General features: G+C 44.8%; 1 protein-coding gene across 1 annotated transcript in view; it reads right to left on the bottom strand.

Annotated features, from left to right (window-relative positions):
• Window positions 1-27630, bottom strand: part of MAP2K5 (mitogen-activated protein kinase kinase 5) — a 406422-nt gene that overhangs the window by 48668 nt on the left and 330124 nt on the right. Inside the window, exons 20-21 of the mRNA XM_030189796.1 lie at window positions 9323-9384; window positions 8043-8088 (exon numbers count right to left, since the gene is read on the bottom strand). Of these exons, the coding sequence (XP_030045656.1) occupies window positions 8043-8088; window positions 9323-9384 (108 nt within the window). The remainder of the gene's footprint in view (window positions 1-8042; window positions 8089-9322; window positions 9385-27630) is intronic.

Below are 27630 nucleotides of genomic sequence, written 5' to 3'. Positions count from 1 at the left end.
GATGCAGTCTGCTGGTCAGCTGGACAAAGTGTATTTATGGATGGCTGCCCCCATCCTGTTTGGGTCAGAAGAAATAAAAACCTGAGTGGACTGTCTATGGGCTTTAGTACATTCCAGGTAGAAGGCCATTGGGGATGGGATTTCATATACCACCTTTCTGCAATTACAACCAACGCTGTTTACATATTATATAGAAGTACTTATTTTGTACCTAGCAATGGAGGGTTCAGTAACTTGCCCAGCGTCACAAGGAGCTGCAGTGGAAATTGAACCCAGTTTCCCTGATTCTCAGGCCTCTACACTAACCATTAGGCTATTTCTGATCCAGGATGTGTCCCAGCTCCTCCTCTAATATGACCTGGAAAAGCTCCTTAAGGGCAGGCACCGGTAAAGACTGAGGATGCAAAGATATGCATGCTGAATTGGAGGTCGGTCCCAGCTTCAGGAAGACTGCTGCATCAGCACCGCTTCTATAGAGGGAGAGTGATCCTCATGGCGCTGACTCTTCTTGGGTATCAGTAATGCCAGTGCCTCGGAACGCCTGGAACCGTGCTTCAAAGATGACTACTGCTGGTGCTTCTTTGTCTTCATTCAGTGCCCAGCATTGAAGTCCTTCAGTGTAGACGAGGACGATGTGGAATCCAGCCTGAACAGGTACTACCAGCATCCAACATTGAGGCAGGGGGAGACCACCTTGATGTCGATGCGTCTCCTGTGTCTAGTACAGCTCCTGAATCTATGGGGACCAATGCCTTCGATGCCAATGCTGATGGACTGGACTTCCCATATGCAGAAAAGTCTCTCACTCGGGGCCTCCCAACTTTTTTAGGTTCTCTTCTGCAATTGAGCATAAAGAGAGCAATTAGAGGACTTATGGTCAGGGCTCAGACAGGTTAGGCACACATCATGTGGACCAGTCACAGACAGGGTCCTACCACAGTCTGTGCACTGCTTAAACCCACTGGGAGGTGTCTGGGACATCATTGGAAAAACAGTTGCAATGAAATTAAATGGCTCAATTGTCAAAGGATTTTTTTCTTTAAACTCTGGCCGAGAACTCAGGCCTAACACAGCCAGTGAACCGTGAAAAAAAAAAGAAAAGTAAAAAAAAAAAAAAAAGGCTGAAAAAATTAAAGAAGCAACGGGAGAGAGAGAAGAAAACTAAATAGAGAGTCCTGCGCTACGCACAATGAAAACGAGAGTGAGAAGAATATCTGGGAGGTGAAAAACTTGCATCAGCTCAACAGAGAAATGAAAACCTGTGGTCCCGCATGAGTCAGGCAGGTGGAAAGGCATGTGCGCATGTGTGGTGGGGGCCTGTCAAAGGCTTCTAGAAACTTTAGAACACTGGGCAGCATCTACACCAGGGCTCCGTCAGTGACATCACTCACAGGAGAGACTCCTGTGTCCTGCTTGTCCTTGGAGAAGTAGACGAACTTAGGCTCTAATATAGTAATGTTTCTTTGGCACACAGAAAAAGTGCAAAACAGGTGGCTGTAAATGGTTTTTACTTCGCCATGGCAGCCAAGAAGGCCACAGAACAGCATCCAGTTGCCACAAGAGTTAGATGAAGTAATTAAACTTTGGTAAACTCATCGACAGTATGACATGAGAGGATCAATATAGCAAGGTGGAATACAATATGAGAAAAAGTGTCCTGCAAGCAGGAGTACTCAAGTGATTCAAAATGCTGAAAGGCTTCAATTGATCACTTCGTTTAAAAGTGCTAAAGAAAAAGTGACACACGTGTAATTAAATTAGAATGAAAAGGTTTACGTGGATTTTTCTACAGAGATTCAATGCCCGGCAAAGAGCTCTGCTTATTATAGAGTCATCATCCACTGCAGTCTTCTGACCTGCAATCTGAATCATTCAGTATGATCCTGTTGGCTACAGGGGAATGCACTGTCCAGGGAACACACCCCCCCCCCCACCCTACGAATATATACAAATCAAAAGACAATTAAATTCCAACCAACTACAGAGGTGAGTTAACATGCATAACACTGTGTTTATTAGTAGACAAAGACAAAAATCAATGATAGCAAATTTTTCATACGTTAAAAGATTGCCTGATTCTATTACCTGCAAAAGGAATTTGCAATACACACAGAAATATTGCTACTAGAAGATTGATCTGCCTATTTTTGCTCAACACTTGCTGATTTAAATATTTGCCTGCATACGAGTCAGACGCATTTCTCGGCTACATCTTGTGACTCCTGAGGCAGGGCATTTAACGCCAAAACACAGATCAGTGTTGAGACTGGCAATACTTCTGTGTCCATTGCAAACTCCTTTTTGTATGTGATAGAATCAGGCAATCTTTATATGTATTAAAATTATGCCATCATTGATTTTTATTTCTCTACTAATAAACACAATTCTATTCATGTTCTGTAATTGGTTGGAATTTAATTGGTTCCCCCCCCCCCCCCCCCCCCCCCCTCCACCCGTGTTATTTTTTTTTTTTGTCCAGGGAACTGTCAACTCTGGGTTCAAACATACGTGGGATAAAAACAAAGGAATCCTGTTTAGAAGGAATGGATCCACGGAATCTTAGCGGAGATTGGGTGGCGATGCTGGTAACTGGGAAGCGAAACCGGTGCTGGGCAGACTTCTATGGTCTACACCCTGATCGTGATTAGATAGGGATGGGCTTCAATGTAAAATTTAAGGGTCTTCGACGTTAGCTTCAGAACTTTTAGTACAAGAAGAGTGCTGGGTAGACTTCTACAGTCTGTGCCCTGAGAATGGCAAGGACAAATCAAACTCGGGTATTTATTAATTATTATTTATGGTTCATTTCTACCCCACATTTTCCCACAAATGCAGGCACAATGTGGCTTCCATGAATTACAAAAGTTAAAAGATACAACACATGAATTTTACAGTAGAATAAGGATAAAACGCTAACAGCAATTAGGATGGCTAAACAGCAGAATTACTAATGGGATACACTTTTTCAAAAAGGTATGTTTTAGCAGCTTCTTGAAAAGATGGTGGTCAGTTTGCGATTTTAGGTACAGGGGAAGAGCATTCCAAGTCTTCGGGCTGGAGTAGTGGAAAGTAGAGGCAAAAGAAGCTTGTATTTAACACCCCTGCAAGATGGGTAATGCAGTTGTAGAAAGGTGCGTGCTGTTGTGATGGCATTTCTAGGTGGGAGATCTATTAGAGGAATCATGTATTCTGGAGATAATCCGTACATTATTTTATGTGTCAAAGTGCAGATCTTGAATGTGATTCGTTCTCTCACAGGTAGCCAGTGTAGACTGAAACATAGGGGCTGCGCAGGAACCATGCGCGATTTGCCCAAGATGAGTCTCGCAGCAGTATTCTGGGCAGTCTGGAATTTCCTCAGTAGATGCTCCACTGCAGTAGTCCAGGTGAGACAGAACTAGCCAGTGAACGAGTGTGCGGAAGAGCTCTCTGGTGAGACAAAACCTAACACACCGCAGCCTCCACACTGCATAGAACATCCGCTTGATGACCGCTCACACTTGCAGATCCAGGTGCAGGTGAGGGTCCAGCTCAACACCCAGAAGTCTAAGGCTCTGTGAAATAGGGAGGGTCTGGTCTTTAATGACAAGGGAGTTGGTGGAAAATCTGGCATGGACGGACGAGAGCACAAAACACTGAGTTTTGTCTTTGTTGATCTTAAACTGGAATTCGTCGGCCCAGCGTTCCAAGATGGAAAAACTCGCTTCGATCAAATCTGTGATTTCATCTAATGAGGTATGGAAGGGGATGGAGATGGTTATGTCATCTGCGTAGATAAATGGTTTCAGGCCTAGGTTTGCTAGTGCGGTTGCAAGGGGAAACAGAATGATATTGAATAGCGTTGGAGAAAGGGACGAACCTTGGGGAACCCCACAAGAAGCTTTCCAAGGTGCTGAATGATCTGGAGTGCCTTTGACCTGGTATGTTCTTGTTGACAGAAAACCCTTAAACCAGTGTAATGCGCACCCTCCGATGCCTAGGGTGTCCAGTAGATGTAGTAAGATGTTGTGGTCCACCATATCAAACGCGCTGGACATGTCGAACTGGGTATATATATATAAAGTATAGCATATCAAGTAAAATGAGTTTATCTTGTTGGGCAGACTGGATGGACAATACAGGTACATGAAATGTGCTGCCAGCCCTTCTGCCCAATTGGTGGCTATAGGCAGGTTTCTGAAACATGCTGAAATGCTCTTTCCTATGTCGCTTATCATGACTATCACAGATCTAAGAGCCCCTTTTACTGAATGTGTTAAAATTTGCAGTTATCACACGTTAAAATGCAAAGCCCTTGCATTATCTGTTGGGAGCCCGTCCAACATTTTCTCATAGAGTTAACAAAATACATCTACTGTGCGTTAGCAGCATTGCAGGTAACACAGATCTCCTGAGGTAGTGTGAACTGCTCCACTTTATCCGCTGTGTTAACCGTTAACACACAGTTCCTTACTGCATGGTCCCTGCCCTATTGCGTGTTGTCAGTCAATGCAGAAATTAGCACACGCTAAGTGTGAAGCCAATGCGTTAGTGCACATCCATGCTACAGTTAACAGCATGTGCCAATCCCCAAGTTATCTGCTTAACACAAAGAGGCCCAAGAGTCTGAGCATGCTGCGTCGAGAAGCATCCTTCAGACTCCATGCTGGCTCACTCTGGTACAGACAGTGGAGAACGAATGTCAAAAGGAGACCTTTAAGTTTAAATGCAAAGTAACAGGAAGCGTGGCCACAACAGCCATAGCTCTGTTCCTGTTTTAGGGAAATGAAAGGTGAAAAAAAGGAGAAAACTTGGGCAGACCGGGAGAGCAATCCTGCTTTTACCTATGAGGCAAAGAACAAACAGTGACAGAGACATGCAGAGAATAAAAGACCTTTCACGTGCCTGTCAGTGTGGGACCTGGGCCTGTTCTGGGATGTAGAAAAAAGAGGAATAAGATGTCTGCTTCCTCTTTCTCAAATCCCTCACCCTAATTACCAGAGCAGTCTAGTGATAAATGAAAAGCATAGACTTTGCTGCCTGAAAGTCTCTTGGCTGTGGAGCAGTGAGAACAGATAATAACCATTAGTAAAATCAAACTCCACTGCAGTCTCCAGCTGGGCCTCGCACATTTACATACAGATAGAATGGGTATATGTTTTTAATATGGATGTGATACCTCCTTTTAGCATAGCCCTAGTACAGGCAACAAAAGAGGAGGAGAATGGGGCCGGGATCAGTAGGAGATAATAAAGTGGACCAGATAAGGTATTAAGCTGCCAATGGATCTCAGATGGGGGGCCTGCCACGTCTCTCTGACCCGAATGGTTAGTATGCATAGATTCCATTAAACAGAGCTTAGAAATGGAAAGCTGCCGTTCAAAAGCTTATCTTTTCTGCTCTCCTGACTGTGGGAACCTGTGAAACTTTCCCTGTCTGGTACCACTGGGCAGGATTTGGAGTGGGAAGCAGAAGGACTGTGCCTCCTCCTAACCTTCTCATCTCTTGGCCTTCCCAATCTACCTTCTTCCATACATGCAAAAAGGGATTTCAATCTTTCCCCTGGCGACAGAACACAGTCTCCTCTCTTCATTTTCTGATTTAAAAAACAACAAACAAACAAACTTATCAGGGGGCTTTAGAAAAACTTAATTAGCAGCCTCCAAACCTGGACCACCTGCTGAACAGCTGGTTCTTAAGAGGGACCTGATGCATCAGAGGATAAATACAGCATTTTTGAGTCCTGCACAAGGTTCTTTCAGTAAGAGCTACATGTAGCTTAATTGAACCAGTGAGCAATTATCAGTACACTACAGACTGGCTTACAGCGTAAAGAAACAAGGGTGAGAAGGGAAATACCAGGAGAAAAAGCCAATACCCCTCCCCCACTATTATTGTTATTAGTCACCCTAGAGAAGACAGCATGGTATACTAGAGAGGAGCAGATCTGAGGTATCTGGGCACCCATTACAGCAATACTAGAGAGCTGGAACAGGCAATACAGCAGCTTCTAATTATTCTGTACTAATGCTGCTGTATGCTGACCTTATCTCAACAGCTTGTTCATTGTCACATCAACACGCTAAATGAAGAGCCCCCCTGGGAACGATCTGGGAGCATCTTTCCTCCTCTCCCCGTCACGTGTACTGCTAGGAGAACTGTGCGAGCCCCCGAGATGCAAGGAAGAGTCTGACGCTCTCTCCTGACCTCATCATCTCATTCTACGCCAGGGAAATAAAAAGGAACAGCAGCTCTGCTGGGACCTTCCCCCAGGAATTAGGGTTTGTAAAAACTGTAAATACATCTATCAGGTCCTCTTTTGTTCCTCATTCTTGGCTTTCAGAAGTTCAGTACTGGCAAATGGTGGCACGGGATGACCTGCATTTGGCTGTGGTCCCCAAGGACGAAAACTGGATGACCTCAGCATAAGGCTTCAAAAACTGACTGCAGGTATCGGGAAAATCAAATTCGTAATAAGACGGCACATGCAGGAAATCCCTGGAGCTCTAGCATGCCAGTCATGTGGTTTTTCTATAGCAGCTGGTGCAATTATGTGCTGTGATGACAGTCAAGGCTAACGTGCCCTTAGACTGTCGGAGGTTTATTCTTCTGCGTGTTCCTACATTCTATAGGAAGGAGAGAAGGGATTCCCCCTTGAGACAGCTCCCTCTCCTGTATCTACTGAAGATCAGCTTCAGTTGAACATTATTCCCCTTCTCAACTGTACTTCCGTGTATGAATTGGCTCATCTACAATAAAGACGAGGCTAAGCCACTCCAAGGAGAGACCAAAAGCCCACTGTGCTGGATGTTCAGCAGAGGTCGCTGGAGCAGCTTCCTGCTAGTGACCAGAAAACACTGTATTTGTGGAAGTTAAATGTGTCTCCTAGAAAAAGAGTTGACTTCTTTCCGAGATACCCATTGATCTTGATTGTCCAGTTACTTCTTAAACACGTCCATACATACAATCAAGTCAAATTCCTCTGGAAGCACATTCCCAATTTTACCCTATCTCCATTCTTCCTCAGAAGACAATGAAGCCTCTATAAACCCCTCGTCCAGCTCGGCAAATCCAGATGAGGTCTACATGTGCCTTGTTATCAGAACCCACAGCTCTATCCTCTTTCAGATTTCTTTTTTTCCAACGACATTTAGACTGGTCTAACTGATCGCTCCTTGCAGGACAATTCCCTTTATTTATTTATTTTAAATACTTTTCCTTGAACCCCATTTGGGTTGTTGCCTTCTTTCTGGAAATATGGAGCCCAGAAATAGCTCCATAGTCCAGATGTGGCCTACAAAAGGATTCCATGTCCTGATTCGCCCAGTCTTAGCAGTCGACGTATAGCTTTGTACAGTTTTAAGTGAGTAAAATGTGCCTGGAATACGAATCAAACACACGGAGCTGGTGAGGAAGTCCCTTTTGTCTATCACTTGGTGGGGGGGGGGGGGGGGGGGGGGAGAGGAAGAGTTTAGTGTTTTTGCCGATCTGAAATGCTGGGAAGGGGTTCTCGGAGATATGACACCTGCTTCTCACTTCTTATCCTAGCATCTGCTCCCTGGAGAAGTGAGAGTGCAAAAATAGCGAGGGTGCGTATGCACACATAGGATGCATTTCTCCCACTCGTACCCTTCCATACACTCTTATCCCAGCCTCTCTTTCCTTCACATTCCTCACTCACACCATCATTTCCTACCGTCACCTTTCCCCCTTTACCCTCTCACTCACACTCCCACCCCCACTGCCAAGGCCCTTCTTCACAAAAGACAAATCCTTCTCCTCGACTCGTTCACTTTGGATCATGCATATCCATTCCAAATTTAAGACTAGTTCGTGCTGAAAACTTCCAAAAAGCGAAAGCGGTCAGGCTGTTCATTATAAATGTAGTCTTACTTTGGGGAAGTCATTTTGATTCTTTTCGATTCTTCCCAGAATTACAACACGTTGGACTTTCGATCAGTATAAAAACCTAAAAGTGAATCAGGGTCTACAGACATCAAATTCCTCCTAACAAATGGCAGACTCAGGTACCCCAAATAGCCTCACCCAGTCCCCCTGCTTACCATTAATTCCTCAGGTGCTGGGCGTTCCTTCGGCTGTTTTCTCATGCTATGTGTTACGAAACAAAAGGAACAAAAATAAAAAAACAAAAGGTTAATTTCAACAAGTTCTTCTCACTTGTACCACCAGTACATAAGGGAGTCATATTTAAATGACAGGATATTCTTAATCCAGCACTTCAGTGTAAGTTTCCAAGCTAAATGTACTGAACACTTTAACAGTGAAAATTCATATGTGTACTCTCTCTGCTGTCTGATTCATGTATGTGTCCACCAGAAGAAAGCTCCCCCTCCCCAATGCCGCTCAAGGCTGGTTCTGAGGGTTTAGCATCAGACAGGAGGCCAGATTGCACTATACATGCAACACTGCTGCACCTTTCACCTCAGCTCCATTCTATGGGAGTCACTCCATGTGCATTTTACTGGGGTGGGGGGGGGGGGGGGGGGGGACACATCAGTAAGCAGATACAGCTGCTGACAGCCCTGAAATTCCACAGCCCCAAAACCAGCCGGTCCCCTCCCTTTCAGAATGACCTGTGTGACAACCTCTCCACACCACTATAAAAAAAACTTTCTACAGCATTTACTTCCTGGGCCAGCTACAAGCTGAAGAGCCATGAATAGTCCTGGTGTTAATTTTGCAGTAGGTGGCCAGCCCTGTGGAGTGACCATAAATTCAAGGAAACCAGGCAGGTAAGGGAGCAAAGAAGGAAAGCCTTCCTGACCACCTGATTCCAGAACAGGAAGGAGCTCTTTCACCCTCTCCAATACAGAGGATGAATTTCCCCATTAGACATAAGGAGGAATTCCACATGCAGAACATGGAAAATCCCCCAGTGAGTTTCAGTAGCTATGGGTTCCAGTCCTGGCCCTTTTGTCTGGGCAGAACTAGTCAATGAGTACCTGTTTTGTGCAAAATACAGAGGGCAGACATTTGTCAGAGGCAGAAAGAGAGGCTCATTTCTAAGATTTGGGACGCGTTAGAACTCTTTGTAAATTGAAAGTTTAAAATCACAAAATATTTAATTAAGCCGACAGGTTTAAGCTGTTGGCTAGCATAAGCTTTCGCCACAAGCCATCTCTCTGGATGGTGGAGGTGGGAATCAGAGAAGCCTTTATGTAAATAACATTGAAAGGATTTAAACTCTTTCTTCAGCTCTTCCCATCTACCCAAGGCACCAAAGTCCTTGTCGTCTTGGAAGAGATGCAGGGGTGCACCATAAGGTCTACTGAAGCTGGCGAATTAATGGGATGTATCATTTACACTGGGACACAGAGCTTACCACTGAGTGATAAAGTGTAGAAATGACTCCGAGAACTCCCCGACCGGAAGAACTGGCGAATCCTGGGAGCAAGAGAAAAAGAAGGCAAAGTTAAAATCAAGAGGATCAAAGCTCCCAAAGCTGGAATGGAAGCAGGCAATATAAGACACTTATTCCAAAGCCCACTGAACTGGGAGTAATGAGCACTGCACAATGGGTAGAAGTAGAAGAAGAGACACAGAGGGGGAGGTGGAGAAAGGACAAGGATTGCCAAGGGGAAGGAAGGAAGGTGGGGAAAGCGCAAATGAGAAATTAATGATTATTTAAGTAACACACAAATGGTCTTGTAATTAACAAAGAGCTGTGTAATTATTCTTGTTTCGACCTTTGCTTCTTTCCCTGTATTTGCTATTTATTTACCCCTCTTTCTAACTCTTTTCGACACAGGCTTGCTCTCGGCAGAGTCCTCATGTGTTATCAGAGGTTTCTGGATAGGTCTCTGTCCTCTACATGTGGTCAGACCAATTTAAAGCAGTAGCAACACCAAGAACCCTTCAAGGATCCTGCTCTCTTTCACAGCTTCAATTCATTCTGGAGGAGAAGCATTTCAGGTTTTCAAAGTGTAGCATCTTAAGATGCTGCTGTGCTGATCACAACTCTTAAGTGCCAGAAACACATGTATCACCACATTCAGGGCAGAACACTGTCAAATCTACTTAGATAGGGCACATTGATGACCGAGTCCTGCCAGAAGAAAAGGCCTGATATGATAAAGATGAAACCTGTGATATTACTGAGAATGCAAAGCCACAGAAGGGGAACTTCCTATGGACAGAATAGGTGCACGGTGTGTTGTGTGTGTGTGTAATGAGATTACACCATGGAGAACAGTTACATGGATCTCATTACACCTACCTTATAACACCAGTGCCACAGAAACCAGGCAGCTGCACATGATTCCAGCAGTCTCATTCATTCTCATTTGCTATTAAAAAATACCTTTCGGCAGCTTCACCCCCTCCCTTCCCTGACATCCTTCCACAAAGTACTGTGCAAAGTATGATACATGCACCTATTTAAATTAACAAAGGAATGACTTATTTTAATCTCACTGTACTTCCTAGTGCTTTGGCTGTTCAGCTCAGCAATACATCATTACATACAAACTTGCCGTGCTGCAGGCAAGGAACTCGCAGCTTGCCGTGTTTGGGGAGAGCCAAACTGATTTCTCTTGCACAGGAGAGCATCCGTGCAGCAGGAAATTGCTTTGAAGCAGAATGGGATGAAAGCACCTCAGCAGCATGCGAATGTCATTACCAGGGATGGCAGAGACACAGAATGGCCTGGCTCGGGCGCAGTTACTAAATATACTCAGAATTGCTGCGGCTCAATTATCAGAAAAATGAGATCTGTAATTACAAGACAGAAAATTAACTAGAAACTCTTATTAAGGCTTTTGTTTTCAGTTGGAAAATACAATTAAGTGAAAAGCAGCTCAAAGAGATGTCATGTATCTGTCAGCGAGGAAGCTGCATCCGGATCTGTATGTGTGCATGCATGTCCGGAGGTCCCTTGTGCACGGGGGACTTTTAATCTAATACTTTTAAATGGGTTTGTATGTTATACATATAGCATTTTCCTTTTCAGCAGTTTCTTTATGAAGTGACTTCTTATTTTGGAGGTTACTGAGCTGTCAAGCAGTACTGAACTCTAACGAAAGAGATATTGTAACAAGTTACATAAGTACATAAGTATTGCCATACTGGGAAAGACCAAAGGTCCATCGAGCCCAGCATCCTGTTTCCAACACTGGCCAATCCAGGTCACAAATACCAGGCAAGATCTCAAAAATGTACAAAACATTTTATACTGCTTATCCCAGAAATAGTGGATTTTCCCCAAGTCCATTTAATAACGGTCTATGGACTTTTCCTTTAGGAAGCCGTCCAAACCTTTTTAAAACTCCGCTAAGCTAACCGCCTTTACCACATTCTCTGGCAACGAATTCCAGAGTTTAATTACACGTTGAGTGAAGAAAACTTTTCTCCGATTCGTTTTAAATTTACTGCATTGTTCTACAGCATGTCTGCGCTCCATCCATTTCCAAGTATGGACCACAGAGAGCATGAAGGTAATCACAGGTGTAGTCCAAGGGAGACCTTCCCAGACTGTAACCCCAATGCCTGACATTCAGTCTAAGGGAGACCTGCCTTCTTCCTAGACTATAACCCCAATGCCTGACACTCAGTCTAAGGGAGACCTGCCTTCTTCCCAGACTATAACCCCAATGCCTGACACTCAGTCTAAGGGAGACCTGCCTTCTTCCCAGACTGTAACCCCAATGCCTGACATTCAGTCTAAGGGAGACCTGCCTTCTTCCTAGACTATAACCCTAATGCCTGACACTCAGTCTAAGGGAGACCTGCCTTCTTCCCAGACTGTAACCCCAATGCCTGACATTCAGTCTAAGGGAGACCTGCCTTCTTCCCAGACTGTAACCCCAATGCCTGACATTCAGTCTAAGGGAGACCTGCCTTCTTCCCAGACTGTAACCCCAATGCCTGACATTCAGTCTAAGGGAGACCTGCCTTCTTCCCAGACTGTAACCCCAATGCCTGACATTCAGTCTAAGGGAGACCTGCCTTCTTCCCAGACTGTAACCCCACTGTCTAACACGCAATCTAAGGGAGATCTGACTTCTGCTCAGACTGTAATCACATATACAGTGTAAGGGAGACCTGAATCTGCATGGAGTATAATCATAGTATTGGTGTAAGGGATCAGGACTTTTACAGATACACTGAGAGGGATCAGTAGGAAATCAAAATATGGCAGACTGATCAGTTTCTGATAACAGGATGAGAGAGAGGGGAAAGGTAGTGGCCTGATCAGGTCCTGAGAGAGAAATTATAATGGTCCTTTTAAAAAATGTGTTTCAATCGTATTTTGTTTTTGTAAAGATTTTTTTTAATGTAGTGCAATGCCCTTTTATAGCATTATCCCGTCACCTAGTAAATTCTGAAGGACAAAAGCCACAGGAGCGTATGAAAGGAGACCAGAGAGATAGGACTGAAGTAAGGCCTCAAAACTGTTTCCTACATGGGAACTGTAGGCCAACCTCAACTCTGTTTCTGCCTTGTTCTAGAATGCTGCTCTAAATGCAAGGCCTGCAACCAACTCATGGGTGGTCCCCACTCCCCCTTGTCTTCCAGATATCATCCCGACACTGGTACTCATGCATGCTCAGTTTTTGCGCATGAGCCCACTAAATCGTGCGTGCCCAGAAACTGAGCATGTGCAGATGCCAGCAGCTCGGGGAGCTGCCGCTGACTGCCAAGCTGAGCTGAGAATTTCTGGGTGCCATCAGGGGGCTGGGGAATCCCCACCAGCTCAGGGGGACAAGTGCCAGGAGGAGCAGGGAAAGGTCAGAGAGTGTGGGGTGAGTGGGTGGAGAGGACATTTCATGCCCACTCAATTCTTCTGCAGACCCACCCAAAATCTGCTGTCTAGTGACGCTACTGCATCAAGGAGGATAAAGGGCCGTACAGGAGAGTAAGGATTAGCTATTAACTATTCAGTCTGCAAGGATTTTTGCACACACTTGTACATTAATGGAGAGTCCAATAAAATGGAGCTTTATTATAATCAAGAAAAGTCTCCCTGTTAACCTTTTGAATCTATTTGCGTCCCCTTTACTTGTTAAACTTCACTGGCTACCAATGATGGAATGTATAATTTTTTAAATTTATGTACATACTATAGTTTTAAAAGTTCTAGGTGCACAAGTATTTCCACTATCACCATTATAGCCAGGTAATAGTGGTAGATCTTCCATAGTGTAAAGGAGTCAGATATACAATGATATTTGAACAAACTCTTCCGTTTCAGATAGCAAAAGTAGGCCTGCTTTTCCGCTTCATTTAAAACTATGTGACAATTAAAAACATTTTATTGCCGAAAGCTTTTGGTACGCAGCTACGATATTATAGTTTATATCACTGTAATTCCTGAACTGAGTTATTGCTCTTATCGTATTATATTATTTAATATGAACTTTTATCCCATATTAGAATGTCTGCATGGTTAGAGATGCTCCATTTCGGCCACACACACACCACTGAATTGTTTGTACACTGGCCTCTGTGGTATCCCTCAGTGCCACTAATCTGAGAGTTCAGTTACACTTTCATTTTCTATAGATGCCATTTTGCAAGAAAACACCCCACCAGGCATCGATTTAAATATTGCCACAACAAGTAGAATTAGTATAAAAATGGAACATTTCACTTTATTGCTGTCTTTGTATATCTTTATACAGCTCTACTGTGCAAGAAATAATCGTGACAAAAGCATCACAAGTGACAACATATGCACTGGTATCTGGCTGATCCAGGCAAGAGCGTGAGATTCTTGCCAACATAGGACCCACTAAGCAATTTATTAAAACAACTTATAAGTACAATTTGCAAATAAACCCTTCAAATACGGCCTGTACACAATCCAAGGCATTTGCATAAATTATGCAGGTGAATGGCTCGAGGAGACTCGGAACCAGATGAAATTACAAGTAATAAACCAGCTTAGAAACACCAGCAAAAAGCAGAGCGCAGGGGCTTAAAACACCTGAGACACTCCAATGAAGAGAAGCATTATAAATGTAAGAAAAGCAGAGAGCTCTGTGCGTGGAACATATCAAAAGAAATTTCCTTTAAGCATCAAGTGAAACGGATAAGAGAACAACCTTGCCTGCCAGTGAACAAAATTTTAAAAATTATTTAGTTATACGTAGGAGGTACATTTATAAACAACTCAGAGTGTGTATATACTCACAAACCGAGAAAACCACGTGTGTAGATGCTCCTGATTTGATAAAATATACACATAAATTCTAATTCTCACCGGTATATGCATGACAAAGTTACTCATGCCTTAGAACAGGTGCAACTTTATGTAGGAGATTTCCAGTGGGCTCTTGTAAAAATACACAGGTGCCAATCCAGCTTATTTTCGAAAGAGATGGCCGGCCATCTTCCGACACAAATTGGGAGATGGCCGGCCATCTCCTGAACCCGGCCAAATCGGCATAATCAAAAGCCGATTTTTGCCGGCACTAACTGCTTTCTGTCGCGGAGCCGGCCAAACTTCAAGGAGGCGTTTCGGCAGGGTAGCGGGGGCGGGACGGGGAGTGGTTACGAGATGGCTGGCTTCGCCCAATAATGGAAAAAAGATGGCCGGCTCTGACGAGCATTTCGCCGGCTTCACTTGGTCCATTTATTTTTAGGACCAAGTGTCAAAAAAGTGCCCCAATTGACCAGATGACCACCGGAGGGAATTGGGGATCACCTCCCCTTACTCCCCTAGTGGTCATCAACCCCCCCCCCCCCCCCAACCCCCCCCCCCCCCCAAAAAAAACCTTTTTTGCCAGCCTTTATGCCAGCCTCAAATGTCATACCCAGCTCCCTGACAGCAGTATACAGGTCCCTGGAGCAGTTTTTAGTGGGTTCAGTGCACTTCAGGCAGGTGGACCCAGGCCCATCCCCCCCCTACCTGTTACACTTGTGGTGGTAAATGGGAGCTCTCCAACTCCCCCCTCCCAAAACCCACTGTACCCACATGTAGGTGCCCCCCTTCACCCATAAGGGCTATGGTAATGGTGTAGAGTTGTGGGGAGTGGGTTTTGGGGGGGGATTTGGGGGGCTCAGTACCCAAGGTAAGGGAGCTATGCACCTGGGAGCTATTTTTATTTTTTTAGAAGTGCTCCCTAGGGTGCCCGGTTGGTGTCCTGGCATGTGAGGGGGGCCAGTGCACTACAAATGCTGGCTCCTCCCACGACCAAATGCCTTGGATTTGGCCGGGTTTGAGATCGCCGGCATTATTTTCAATTATGGGCAAAAACCGATGCCAGCCATCTCAAACCCGGTGAGCTCTGACATTTGGCCGGGCCCAACCGTATTAGCGAAAAAAAAAGATGGCCGGCCATCTTTTTCGAAAATACGGTTGGCTCTGCCCACTTACGGCGCTGGCCCCGAAGATGGCCAGCCAGCTATTTGCCCGGCGCCGTTCGATTATGCCCCTCTATGTTGCTTTTTACAAAATAGGTATGACACATGCAGCAAAGCACCCTGTGATAAAATTCCCTCGTCACCTAAAACTTGGGAGCTCTGAGGGACTGATAACAAGCAGCAAGAAAAAGCCTCTGACATGGGTGAAAACGGCTCAAAATCATAGGAAACTGTGATTCATAAAGCAGGACAAAGCCAGACAGACTGTTTTTAAAGCAGGTTCTGAGCAAGGCCTATTCTGTTCAGTTAAAGTGAAATTCATTCTCTATGCATCGAGGGTGTTTGTTGGGGAAATACTGTGAGAAGGAAAGGTTTTACAAAAGGTATTTTCCTGTGTGAAGGTCCAGGACAGCTGTTTCTTTAAATTTAGCATTCTGTGCTATTACATTTCACCCCTATTCCCAGGCACAGTCTAAGATTTATAGGCAGTTACCTCAATTAGGAAGTAAGATGGATTTTTATTTTTACAGCAAGAGTCCATTAGGGATTCTGTACAGCAAGTGAGAACATCTTTTTTTTTCTAGGTCCTTGTAAAACTAATAGATTAAGCATCCTTTTAACAACTAACAACAATATTAAGATGTAGACATAGCCCAGCAGTGAGGGGTGTTATTCAGCATTTTGCACAGAGTGCCACTTGTATGATTACCTACCAGTCAGAGAGAGGTTGTACATGTGCACTCAGTGCAAAGAGCTCCTGGGCTCTCTGGCAGAGCAGAGGCAGGCAGAGAGGTATATAGAAGAAACCTTCAGGAATATAGTACAGTGGAGCCATCTCTGTTTTGGTAACCTTGTGCTGCCTTGAAAAAGCAAGGTCACTTAGAAAGAGGACATCACCTTGGTGAGGAAGGAGCTAGATGTGCCTTCTGGGAAATGTGGTATTCTCTTGAACCAAAGATGTGCCTCCAGGGGCATGTGCTCAGGAAGGAAGGATTAGGATGGCCGTTGTAGCTGGTAATTCAGCATGAGGACTGGAAACTTACCTGCCTGGTGAAAACATGGGGGAGTTCGTACATTATCCATAGGAGTTTAGAGAGTATTGGAGAGGGACCAGCTACTGTGGTAAATATGAAGGTGTGAGAGAGAGAGAGAGATTCTGAAGTCACATTTAGGCTTTAAGAGGAAAGTTAAAACCCAGAACCACCAGAGAAGCATTCTCAGAAATGCACCCTGGTCCATGCATAGAACCCTAAAGGAGGGTAAAACTCTGGAGTTTCAGTGCATTGGAAGAGGTTTATAGATTTCTTAGGAACCCAACAACATTTTGGAGAATAAGGAGCCCATTCCAACATGGGGAGGTGTGAGGGACTGTATGTCTGGTCAATCCTGCTGACTATCCTGCTTATAATTGAAATAGAAAAACGCCTATATTGTGACCCAAATCGGGAGATAGACGTTTATTTCACAAAAACGAATAAAGCGGTATAATCGAAAGCCGAATTTAGACGTTTTCAACTGCACTCCGTCGCGGATGCGGACAAAGTTGATGGGGGCGTGTCGAAGGCGTGGTGAAGGCGGAACTGGGGCGTGGTTATCGGGCGATCAGAGATGGGCGCCTTTCGCCGATAATGGAAAAAAAATATGCATTTTTAGCGAGAATTTAGGGCACTTTTCCTGGACCCTGTTTTTCCATGAATAAGGCCCCAAAAAGTGCCCTAAATGACCTGATGACCACTGGAGGGAATCGGGGATGACCTCCCCTGACTCCCCCAGTGGTCACAAACCCCCTCCCACCACAAAATATGCCATTTCACAACTTTTTATTTTCACCCTCAAATGTCATACCCACCTCCCTGGCAGCAGTATGCAGGTCACTGGACCAGTTGTTAGGGGGTGCAGTGGACTTCAGGCAGGTGGACCCAGGCCCATCCCCCCTACCTGTTACAATTGTGCTGCTTAATGCTTAGTCGTCCAACCCCCCCAACCCACTGTACCCACATGTAGGTGCCCCCTTCACCCCTTAGGGCTATAGTAATGGTGTAGACTCGTGGGCAGTGGGTTTTGAGGGGGATTTGGGGGGCTCAACACCCAAGGGAAGGGTGCTATGCACCTGGGAGCTGTTTTACCTTGTTTTTTATTTTTGTAAAAGTGCCCCCTAGGGTGCCCGGTTGGTGTCCTGGCATGTGAGGGGGACTAGTGCACTACGAATCCTGGCCCCTCCCACGAACAAATGCCTTGGATTTATTCGTTTTTGAGCTGGGCGCTTTTGGCTTCCATTATCGCTGAAAAACAAAAACGCCCAGCTCAAAAAAAGATAAACGTCCATGTTTTTCGAAAATACGCTTCGGTCCGCCCCTTCACGGACCCGTTCTCGGAGATAAACGCCCATGGAGATAGACGTTTCCGTTCGATTATGCCCTTTCAAGTGGGATATTTTAGAAAAACTAACTCCAGTGGTGGCTTCATAAGAGTTCCCCAGTCAGAACCAGAGAAAAACTCTATGTAGATGGTTTTGAAGTTTTGATACCTTCAGTATGGTAGTTTTTTCTTCAGCTTTGAGGTGGATACATTTTGTAATTATACATACAGATGTTCTGATAGCACAGCACTGAATAATTTGACGGCATTTTATAAGATTCTGTGACCCCTGAGACAGGTGACCTTAGCTGAAACACGGCTCCATGTCGGGTCTGTTCAGTTGTGGTGCTTTATCAATAAACCTGTTGGGTTGAGGGTCTGTTCAGTTGTGGTGCTTTATCAATAAACCTGTTGGGTTGAGGGTCTGTTCAGTTGTGGTGCTTTATCAATAAACCTCTTGGGTTGAGGGTCTATTCAGTTGTGGTGCTTTATCAATAAACCTCTTGGGTTGAGGGTCTATTCAGTTGTGGTGCTTTATCAATAAACCTCTTGGGTTGAGGGTCTGTTCAGTTGTGGTGCTTTATCAATAAACCTCTTGGGTTGAGAGTCTTATCAATAAACCTCTTGGGTTGAGGGTCTATTCAGTTGTGGTGCTTTATCAATAAACCTCTTGGGTTGAGGGTCTATTCAGTTGTGGTGCTTTATCAATAAAACTCTTGTTTGTGGACATCCCTTTTGGCTCCTTGTGGATTTGCCATTGTCCTACTCTACTTTGTTTCCCTTTGGGCTTTATAAGGGTTCCATGGCACAGGAGATACCTAGAATAGTGGCTGAACATGGAGTTCACTCATGAAGTGAGAAATGAATGGACACTTGGAAGCCAGTAGACTGCCAGTCTGAACTATGCAATATTCTCTCTTTTCTCTATTCCTTTCCTAAATGCCAAATAGAGTTCTTGCTGTCCCTCTTTCTTCTGTGGTGCTCTATTTATATGTTATCTATACTATCCTATAATATCAGCTGTATGCAAACCACTCAGATGGTCTTCGATAGGCGGTATAACAAGAATTAAATAAACTTGGAATGGGATGTGTTTTAATGGTGGGGAGACTGGGAGTCTGCAGGTAGGGTGAAACACAGTCGATTTAGTTGAGGAAACCAGTTTTGATGAAGACACCCCCGACGTCACAATTCCAATATCTGACAACTTGAAAATCCTAGGAGTAACATTAGACAACCATCTAACTCTAGAAACTCACGCAAAAACAATCACGAAGAAGATGTTCAACATGATGTGGGTATTGAAAAGAGTAAAACCATTCCTCCCCCAAAAAACATTCCGCAATCTGGTTCAATCAACAGTACTCAGCCATGCTGACTACTGCAATAGTATCTTCATTGGTTGCAAAGCCCACATTCTAAAAAATCTCCAAACCGCCCAAAACAAGGCAGCCAGACTCATTTTCAGTAAATCACGATTCAAAAGTGCAACACCTCTCCGGGAAAAACTCCACTGGCTCCCCATTAAAGAACGAATACACTTAAAATCCACACACTGATCCACAAGATCCTCCACGGAGAATCTCCAAGTTACATGACCAACCTAATCGACCTTCCAGCCAAGAACAGGTCCAAATCCTCGCGAACATATCTCAATCTTCACCTGCCTAATTGTAAAGGTCTCAAATACAAAACCTACTATGCATCCAACTTCTCAGTTTTAGGCAGTCAACTCTGGAACACCATACCAAGATTCATCCGAACTACAACTGAACTTCTAAGCTTCCGAAAGCTGCTGAAAACATAACTCTTCAAACAAGCCTATCCAAACAACCCAACTTAAGTTAAGACTCTAACCCACACCACTAACATTAAACATACCTCAATCCTTCCCCCACATCTCTTCCTTTTACCCTTCTCTAAACAACTGTATTATTTAAGTGACACTTTTTACCCATACATTGTATTACTTCTGTGTATCCTCAAATTGTGTTATCCCTGTGATACTCTGTACCTATACATTGTAAGCCGCACTGAGCCTGCTATCGAGCGGGGTATAAATGCTATAAATAAATAAATATAGTGAGATATTATTTAGCTTTTGGATCACTCGAAATGATCGTCAGCTGCTCTCTTGAATCTGAACACTGTGAATGTTGTAACTCCAGTTAGAGGTCACTATGGGGACCCGTTTCGCTATTGCTTCATCCGGAGACCTCCCCTCTTACAATGACGATCTCTTAAGTTTCCTGCTGTGTTTAAATTGACATCCAAAATTTAATTTGTGATCCAAAAGCTAAGTAATATTTCCCCATATCTTGTTGTTGAATGCAGGGGTGTATCTACGTGGGGCCACAGGGGCCTGGGCCCCCGCAGATTTCGCCCTGGCCCCCTCCCCCGCTGCTGTTTCTTACTTTTGCGCCGAGGTCCGCTTCCTCCTGGGTCTTTAAAAATATTTCTTCAGCTGGTGGGGGACCCCAACCCCCGCCAGCCAAGTGGCCAACGTGCTGGAGTTGAGCGGCTGAATCCAGTTCGGAGTCTGACGTCGTGCAACGTTCGGACGTCGCACAACGTCAGACCCCGAACTGGATTCAGCCGCTCAACTCCAGCACGTCGGCCACGGCGGACGAAGAACTTGAAAGACGTCACCTCGGATTGGCTGGCGGGGGTTGGGGTCCCCTGCCAGCTGAAGAAATATTTTTAAAGGCCCAGGAGGAAGCGGACCTCGGCGCAAAAGTAAGAAACGGCAGCGGGGGAGGGCTGGTGGCGGGTGGAGAGAGTCGTTGGTGGCGGTGGGGGGATCCGTTAATGGCGGCGGGGGGGGGGGGGGGGGTCGGTGACGGCGTAGGGGGGGCTAAAATGTGCCCCCTCCCTCTGGCTCTGGCCCCCCTACCGCCGGAGGCCAGATACGCCTCTGGTTGAATGATAGAATTATTGTTAAATAAAATGTTCATTTTTTTTTGTTTTGTTCAACAACAGTGGGAAGGAGGTTTTTAGGCCAATGATGACTTGTTTGACCAACCACACACAGAGGAAACACATTGTTCCAGGAATGTGGTTTAACATCTAAATGAGGTCTTTTCCTCCTATTTTTCAATTTTTTTTCATCTTTTTATATTGAGATTTGATGAATACAGAGAAGACAGAAAGATTTGCACTACAAGACCATATAACAGTTATAGAAGTTTTCTACTGCACATACATATGGTAAAAAGATCCACTGAGGAGATGCTAGCAAAATATCCAATACATTTTACAGGCTTAGAACACACTGTTTCTTCACAGTTGCCATATTGGCTAGGCATTTGAACAGATATCTTCCCTATATAAATCATCAGGACCAGGTTGGGTTCGTGTTAGGATGTGAAGCGTCTGTTCACGCTTTCCAAAAATACTAGGACTAGGGGGCATGCGATGAAGCTACAATGTAGTAAATTTAAAACAAATCGGAGAAAAGTTTTCTTCACTCAACGTGTAATTAAACTCTGGAATTCGTTGCCAGAGAATGTGGTAAATGCGGTTAGCTTAGCGGAGTTTAAAAAAGGTTTGGACGGCTTCCTAAAGGAAAAGTCCATAGACCGTTATTAAAAGGACTTGGGGAAAATCCACTATTTCTGGGATATGCAGTATAAAATGTTTTGAACATTTTTGGGACCTTGCTGGGTATTTGTGACCTGGATTACCCACTGTTGGAAACGGGTGGGCACCGTGTTCTCCCCCCCCCTCCCAAAAAATCTCAGCTGGTGGGAAAACGCTTCTTTCCACCTTGGCAGCAGGAATGCAATGAAAACTGAGCATGTGCAGGTGCTGGTGTTGTGGAGAGTAGCGTTTTCGTTACCAACAGGGGGAAATCTTCAGCTGGCGGAGCTTGGGATTCCCACCAGTTACCACTAAACATGTGCTACTGTTGGGTGGGCCTGAGCCATAAATGCCCACCTGTGGCTACGCCACTGGTGGTAAAGTCTTAGCATCACACTGGAAGGGTAGGGAAAGACAAAACTTGAAGTGGTTGAATGAGGGGGAGAAGCCATGTATTTGAGGGGAGAGGAGGACACTGGGAGTTATGGAAGAAAGCGAGGGTTAAAATTCATAGCTGGAAAGATATTACTTCCTCCTGTATTTGCGACTCTTAACATTAAATTATACTCTCCATTACGTTGCAAAAGAACTCCAAGGTGTGCAGAGCAGGCAGATATGCAAAGCATTTGTTATGCTGACATTCTGGGTTCTGCAGGCTACATTATTCACAGTCTCTGCTCCTCCCCTCTAGAGTTAACAGGTCATCAGTCCCCGATAAATAATTCATAGGCAGGCCATGGGATCCTGTCACTCTCCAAGCATCATTAGGACCCCAGGCTATTGCATTACAATAGTTGGTTTAAGGGATGAGGCAGGTCTCAGTAACTACCTTGGTCAGCTTGAATTTCCAAACTGCTCTAGCACATTTACAGCTGAAGTACAGAGAAGGGCAAAAGAGAAGGGGGGAAAAGTTTGAGTGATGCCTTTTCCTTGTGACTAATGAACAGTTCAGAAGGGTCAACCTATTACAAGCACAACTATTTAATTATTAAATACACACAATCTATGAGCAAAAGGGACAAGCGGAGAATGCCTAATGCTAGGTAACCGGACCCAGACCCTCTGCTGCCATATGCTTTTATTAGTATTCTGCAGCGCAAAAGGGGAAAAATTAGCAAAACACAAGACTAGGAATCCCGCCATAGGTGCAGAAAGATACTTCTCTGGAAAGGAGCTGCATATTCTGAACAGCTGATACGAGAGTCATGCTTTCTCCTGAAATGTACATTCCTTTGGAGGGTTATTACTCTTACCCCCAATAAGGCCTGGAGGAGTAGCCTAGTGGTTAGTGCAGCGGACTCTGATCCTGGGGAACTGGGTTCAATTCCCACTGCAGCTCCTTGTGACTCTGGGCAAGTCGCTTAACCCTCCATTGTCCCAGGTACAAATAAGTACCTGTATATAACATGTAAACCGCTTTGAAATGTAGTTGGAAAAAACCAAAGGCGGTATATAAGTCCCATTCCCTTTCCCACTGAGCTCGGCAGGAAACTAAACACTCTCCCATTTCCATGACATTCCTGGTCTCTTCCACTCAGGATTAAATTAAAGCAGGAATTAGATGCACTTAAAGCAACTTCTAAGACTGCATAAAATCAAACCAAATTCACACCACTGCCTCAAAGGATAAAACCACCTAAGAATAGATGGTTCACAGTAGGCTCAGGCAGACTTCATCATGTGACACAGAGGCATACACCCTCACGTGTTACCCCTACAGAATTCTTTTGCTCCATTAAAGCACTGTGAGGTTCCTAAAAATAGAACTGAGCCAGAAGAAACAGCAAAAGCAAAAGAAATTAAGGTGGAACAAAAAGATATGGAGGGACCCAAAGACAAAAAACACACCAAAATATCAAATGTTGAAACACATACCAGGAAATGTAAATGGAAAGTGATGACCACAAATGCTCAGCAGTCTTGGCAACAAAGTTCATGACCTTCAAGCCCTGATGTTGGAGGCAGACCTAGACGTTGTTGCAATCACAGAGACATGGCTCAATGGTTCCCATGAATGGGATGCAAACATACCAGGCTATAATCTATTTAGGAAGGATGGAGAGGGTCGTAAAGGTGGAGGAGTAGCTCTGTATGTGAGGAATGATATCATGGCGACTGAAATGACAGGGACCTGGGGAAAAGAAGAAGCGATATGGATCACCTTAAAAAGAGATGATAGAACCTCTGTCCACGTGGGTGTTGTCTACAGACCTCCAACACAATTGGAAGAACTAGATAAAGACCTGATCGCAGATATTCAAAAGTTGGGAAAGAAGAGAGAGGTGATGTTGCTGGGAGATTTCAATCTGCCGGATGTAGATTGGAAGGTTCCGTCTGCGGAATCGGAAAGAAGTAGAGAGATTGTGGATGCTTTCCAAAGTGCTCTGCTCAGACAAATGGTCATGGAACCCACGAGGGAAGGAGCGACGCTGGATCTGGTGCTCACAAATGCGGATAGCTTGTCAAATGTCCGAGTGGGTGCCCACCTGGGCGGCAGTGACCATCAAACGGTTTGGTTTGATATGACGGCTGAAGAGGAGGGTGGTCACTCAAAACTCAAAGTCCTGGATTTCAAGCATGCTGACTTTAGTAAAATGGGGGAATACCTAAGGAAGGAACTGATGGGCTGGGAGGACGTACGAGAAGTGGAAGGACAGTGGTCCAGGCTGAAAGAAGCTATAAATAGAGCCACAAACCTTTATGTAAGGAAAGTAAATAAAAGCAAGAGAAAAAGGAAACCGATATGGTTCTCCAAGCAAGTGGCTGAGAAAATAAAGGCTAAAGAGTTGGCGTTCCAGAAATACAGAAAAACTCAAGAAGAGAAACACGGGGAGGAATACCGGATGAAACTGAAAGAAGCCAAGAGAGAGATATGTCTGGCGAAAGCACAAGCGGAAGAACAAATGGCTAGAAATGTAAGGAGGGGTGACAAAAATTTCTTCAGGTATATTAGTGAAAGGAAAATGACTAAAAAGGGAATTCTGAGACTAAAAAATACTGCAAACCGCTATGTAGATAATGATGAAGAAAAGGCAAATTTGCTAAATAGATTCTTTTGTTCTGTTTTTACTGAAGAAAATCTGGGAGAAGGACCACGATGGACTGGCAAAAGTTCATTTGACAATGGAGTGGATATAGCACCGTTCACGGAAGAGAGTGTGTATCAACAACTAGAGAAACTAAAGGTGGACAAAGCCATGGGACCGGATGGGATCCACCCCAGGATATTGAGGGAGCTCAGAGAGGTTCTGGCGGGTCCTCTTAAAGATTTGTTTAATAAATCCTTAGAAATGGGAGAGGTTCCGAGGGATTGGAGAACGGCGGAGGTGGTCCCGCTTCACAAAAGTGGTGATAGGGAAGAAGCTGGAAATTACAGGCCGGTAAGCCTCACTTCGATTATTGGAAAAGTAATGGAAGCGATGCTGAAGGAAAGGATAGTGAATTTCCTGGAAGAAAATGAGTTGCAAGATCCGAGACAACATGGTTTTACCAAAGTGAAATCGTGCCAAACGAATCTCATTGAATTCTTTGATTGGGTGACCGGAGAATTGAACCGTGGACGTGCTATAGACGTAATCTACTTAGATTTCAGCAAGGCTTTTGACACGGTTCCCCACAGGAGGCTCTTAAATAAACTAGACAGCCTGAAGATAGGACCCAAAGTGGTGAACTGGATTAGGAACTGGTTGACGGACAGGCGCCAGAGGGTGGTGGTGAATGGAGTTCGCTCGGAAGAGAGAAAGGTGAGTAGTGGAGTGACTCAGGGATCGGTGCTGGGGCCGATTCTGTTCAATATATTTGTGAGTGACATTGCCGAAGGGTAAGAAGGTAAAGTTTGCCTATTTGCGGATGGTACTAAGATTTGTAACACAGTGGACACCCCGGAGAGAGTGGAAAACATGAAAAAGGACCTACGGAAGCTAGAAGAATGGTCTAAGGTTTGGCAATTAAAATTCAATGCAAAGAAATGCAAAGTGATGCACTTAGGGAGTAGAAATCCAAGAGCGGCGTATGTGTTAGGCGGTGAGAGTCTGCTAGGTACGGATGGGGAGAGGGATCTTGGGGTGATAGTATCTGAGGTTCTGAAGGCGATGAAACAGTGTGACAAAGCGGTGGCCGTAGCTAGAAGGTTACTAGGCTGTATAGAGAGAGGTGTGACCAGCAGAAGAAAAGAGGTGTTGATGCCCCTGTACAAGGTGAGGCCCCACCTGGAGTATTGTGTTCAGTTTTGGAGGCCGTATCTTGCTAAGGATGTAAAAAGAATTGAAGCGGTGCAAAGAAAAGCTACGAGGATGGTATGTGATTTGCGTTACAAGACTTATGAGGAGAGACTTGCGGACCTGAACATGTATACCCTGGAGGAAAGGAGGAACAGGGGTGATATGATACAGACGTTCAAATATTTGAAAGGTATTAATCCGCAAACGAACCTTTTCCGGAGATGGGAAGGTGGTAGAACGAGAGGGCATGAAATGAGATTGAAGGGGGGCAGACTCAAGAAGAATGTCAGGAAGTATTTTTTCACGGAGAGGGTGGTGGATGCTTGGAATGCCCTCCCACGGGAGGTGGTGGAGATGAAAATGGTAACGGAATTTAAACATGCGTGGGATAAACATAAAAGAATCCTGTGCAGAAGGAAGGGATCCTCAGGAGCTTAGCCTAGAATGGGTGGCAGAGCTGGTGGTTGGGAGGCGGGGCTAGTGCTGGGCAGACTTATACTGTCTGTGCCGGGGCTGGTGGTTGGGAGGTGGGACTAGTGCTGGGCAGACTTATACGGTCTGTGCCGGGGCTGGTGGTTGGGCGGCGGGGATAGTGCTGGGCAGACTTATACGGTCTATACCAGAGCTGGTGGTGGGAGGCGGGACTGGTAGTTGGGAGGCGAGGATAGTGCTGGGCAGACTTATACGGTCTGTGCCAGAGCTGGTGGTGGGAGGCAGGGATAGGGCTGGCCAGACTTATACGGTCTGTGCCCTGAAGAGGACAGTACAAATAAAAAAGTAGCACATATGAATTTATCTTCTTGGGCAGACTGGATGGACCGTGCAGGTCTTTTTCTGCCGTCATCTACTATGTTTACTATGATTCACTTTCAGGTTGGAAGAGTACTATAGCAACTACCATAACCTGATCTGAAACGTGAAATGACTCTGGAAACCAAATCATAGTGTACTGTTTCCCCAGTTTTAAGGCTGAATGCTTAGCATTAATTACACACTGCTGCCAGTTGATTGTCCTTTTCAACCTTGCTAGTGTTTAGGAGCCCTGAAGAGGTCTGGGGAGTCCCTGCTAGAATACCCATCTTCAATCCTCTCTCCACAGCCCGTCTTGTTTAGGAAAGCAGCTGCCAGCGAGCGCGTCCATTCAAAATGTTTCAAGTGCCTGATGGCAAAGTGCAAAAATAGCACCCCTGCCTTTACGCCATCAATGAGCAATGGTAATTATTATTTATTGCATTTGCACCCCACATTATCCCACCTATTTGCAGGCTCAATGTGGCTTACAGAGTGTTGTTATGACAAAGTCATGACAGGATCTAAGATACAATCGGTAGTAATCAGAAGATGTATGAGGGATTAGAGAGGTAAGTGATTAGGTAGGTATTTTAATCCTTGAGTGGGTTGGGTGGTGAGTTGAGTCATTAAGGGTTCTTTTTGTAAGCTTTGTTGAAGAGATGTGTGTTCAAAGATTTGCGAAAATTGGTTAGATTGTCCATGGTTTTCAAGGCTGTGGGTAGTGCGTTCCATAGCTGTGTACTTCTGTATGAGAAGGTGGTAGTGTAAGCCTGCTTATATTTAAGTCCTTTACAGCTGGGGAAGTTCAGATTGAGGAATTTGCGGGCTGATCTTTTGACATTTCTGGGTGGCAGGTCCACTAGGTTTAACATGTGGAGTGGGGCATCTGCGTGTATGATTTTGTGTATGGTCGTGCAGATCTTAAACTCAATGCGTTCCTTGAGAGGGAGCCAGTGTAGTTTCTCTCTTAAGGGTTTCGCATTTTCGTATTTAGTTTTTCCAAATATGAGTCTGGCTGCGGTATTCTGAGCTGTTTGGAGTTTTTTAATAGTCTGCTCTTTGCAGCCAGCGTACAACGTGTTACAGTAGTCCAGATGGAGCTAAAGATAGAGAATGACACCGGGACGATGTTTGTCCCCGTCCCCGTGGGTTCTGTCTCCATCCCCACCCCCGTCTCTGTGGACCCTGTCTCCATCCCGTCCCACCCCCTCCCTGTGGGCTCTGTCCTCATCTGTAGAAGCCTTGAACACTTATGATTTTATATTTAAATCTTTTTATTAAAGTATAAAAAGGAACAATATGCTGTGCAACTGTTGTGTATAAATTACAAATAGAAAACAATAATAACAATGAACAGCTATAATAACCCTCCCACCCC

This window comes from Microcaecilia unicolor, chromosome 1, assembly GCF_901765095.1.
Source record: "Microcaecilia unicolor chromosome 1, aMicUni1.1, whole genome shotgun sequence".
Taxonomy (NCBI): Eukaryota; Metazoa; Chordata; class Amphibia; order Gymnophiona; family Siphonopidae; genus Microcaecilia; species Microcaecilia unicolor.
Note: the sequence above shows the minus strand (reverse complement) of the source record. Positions and strands in the feature narration are given on the sequence as shown.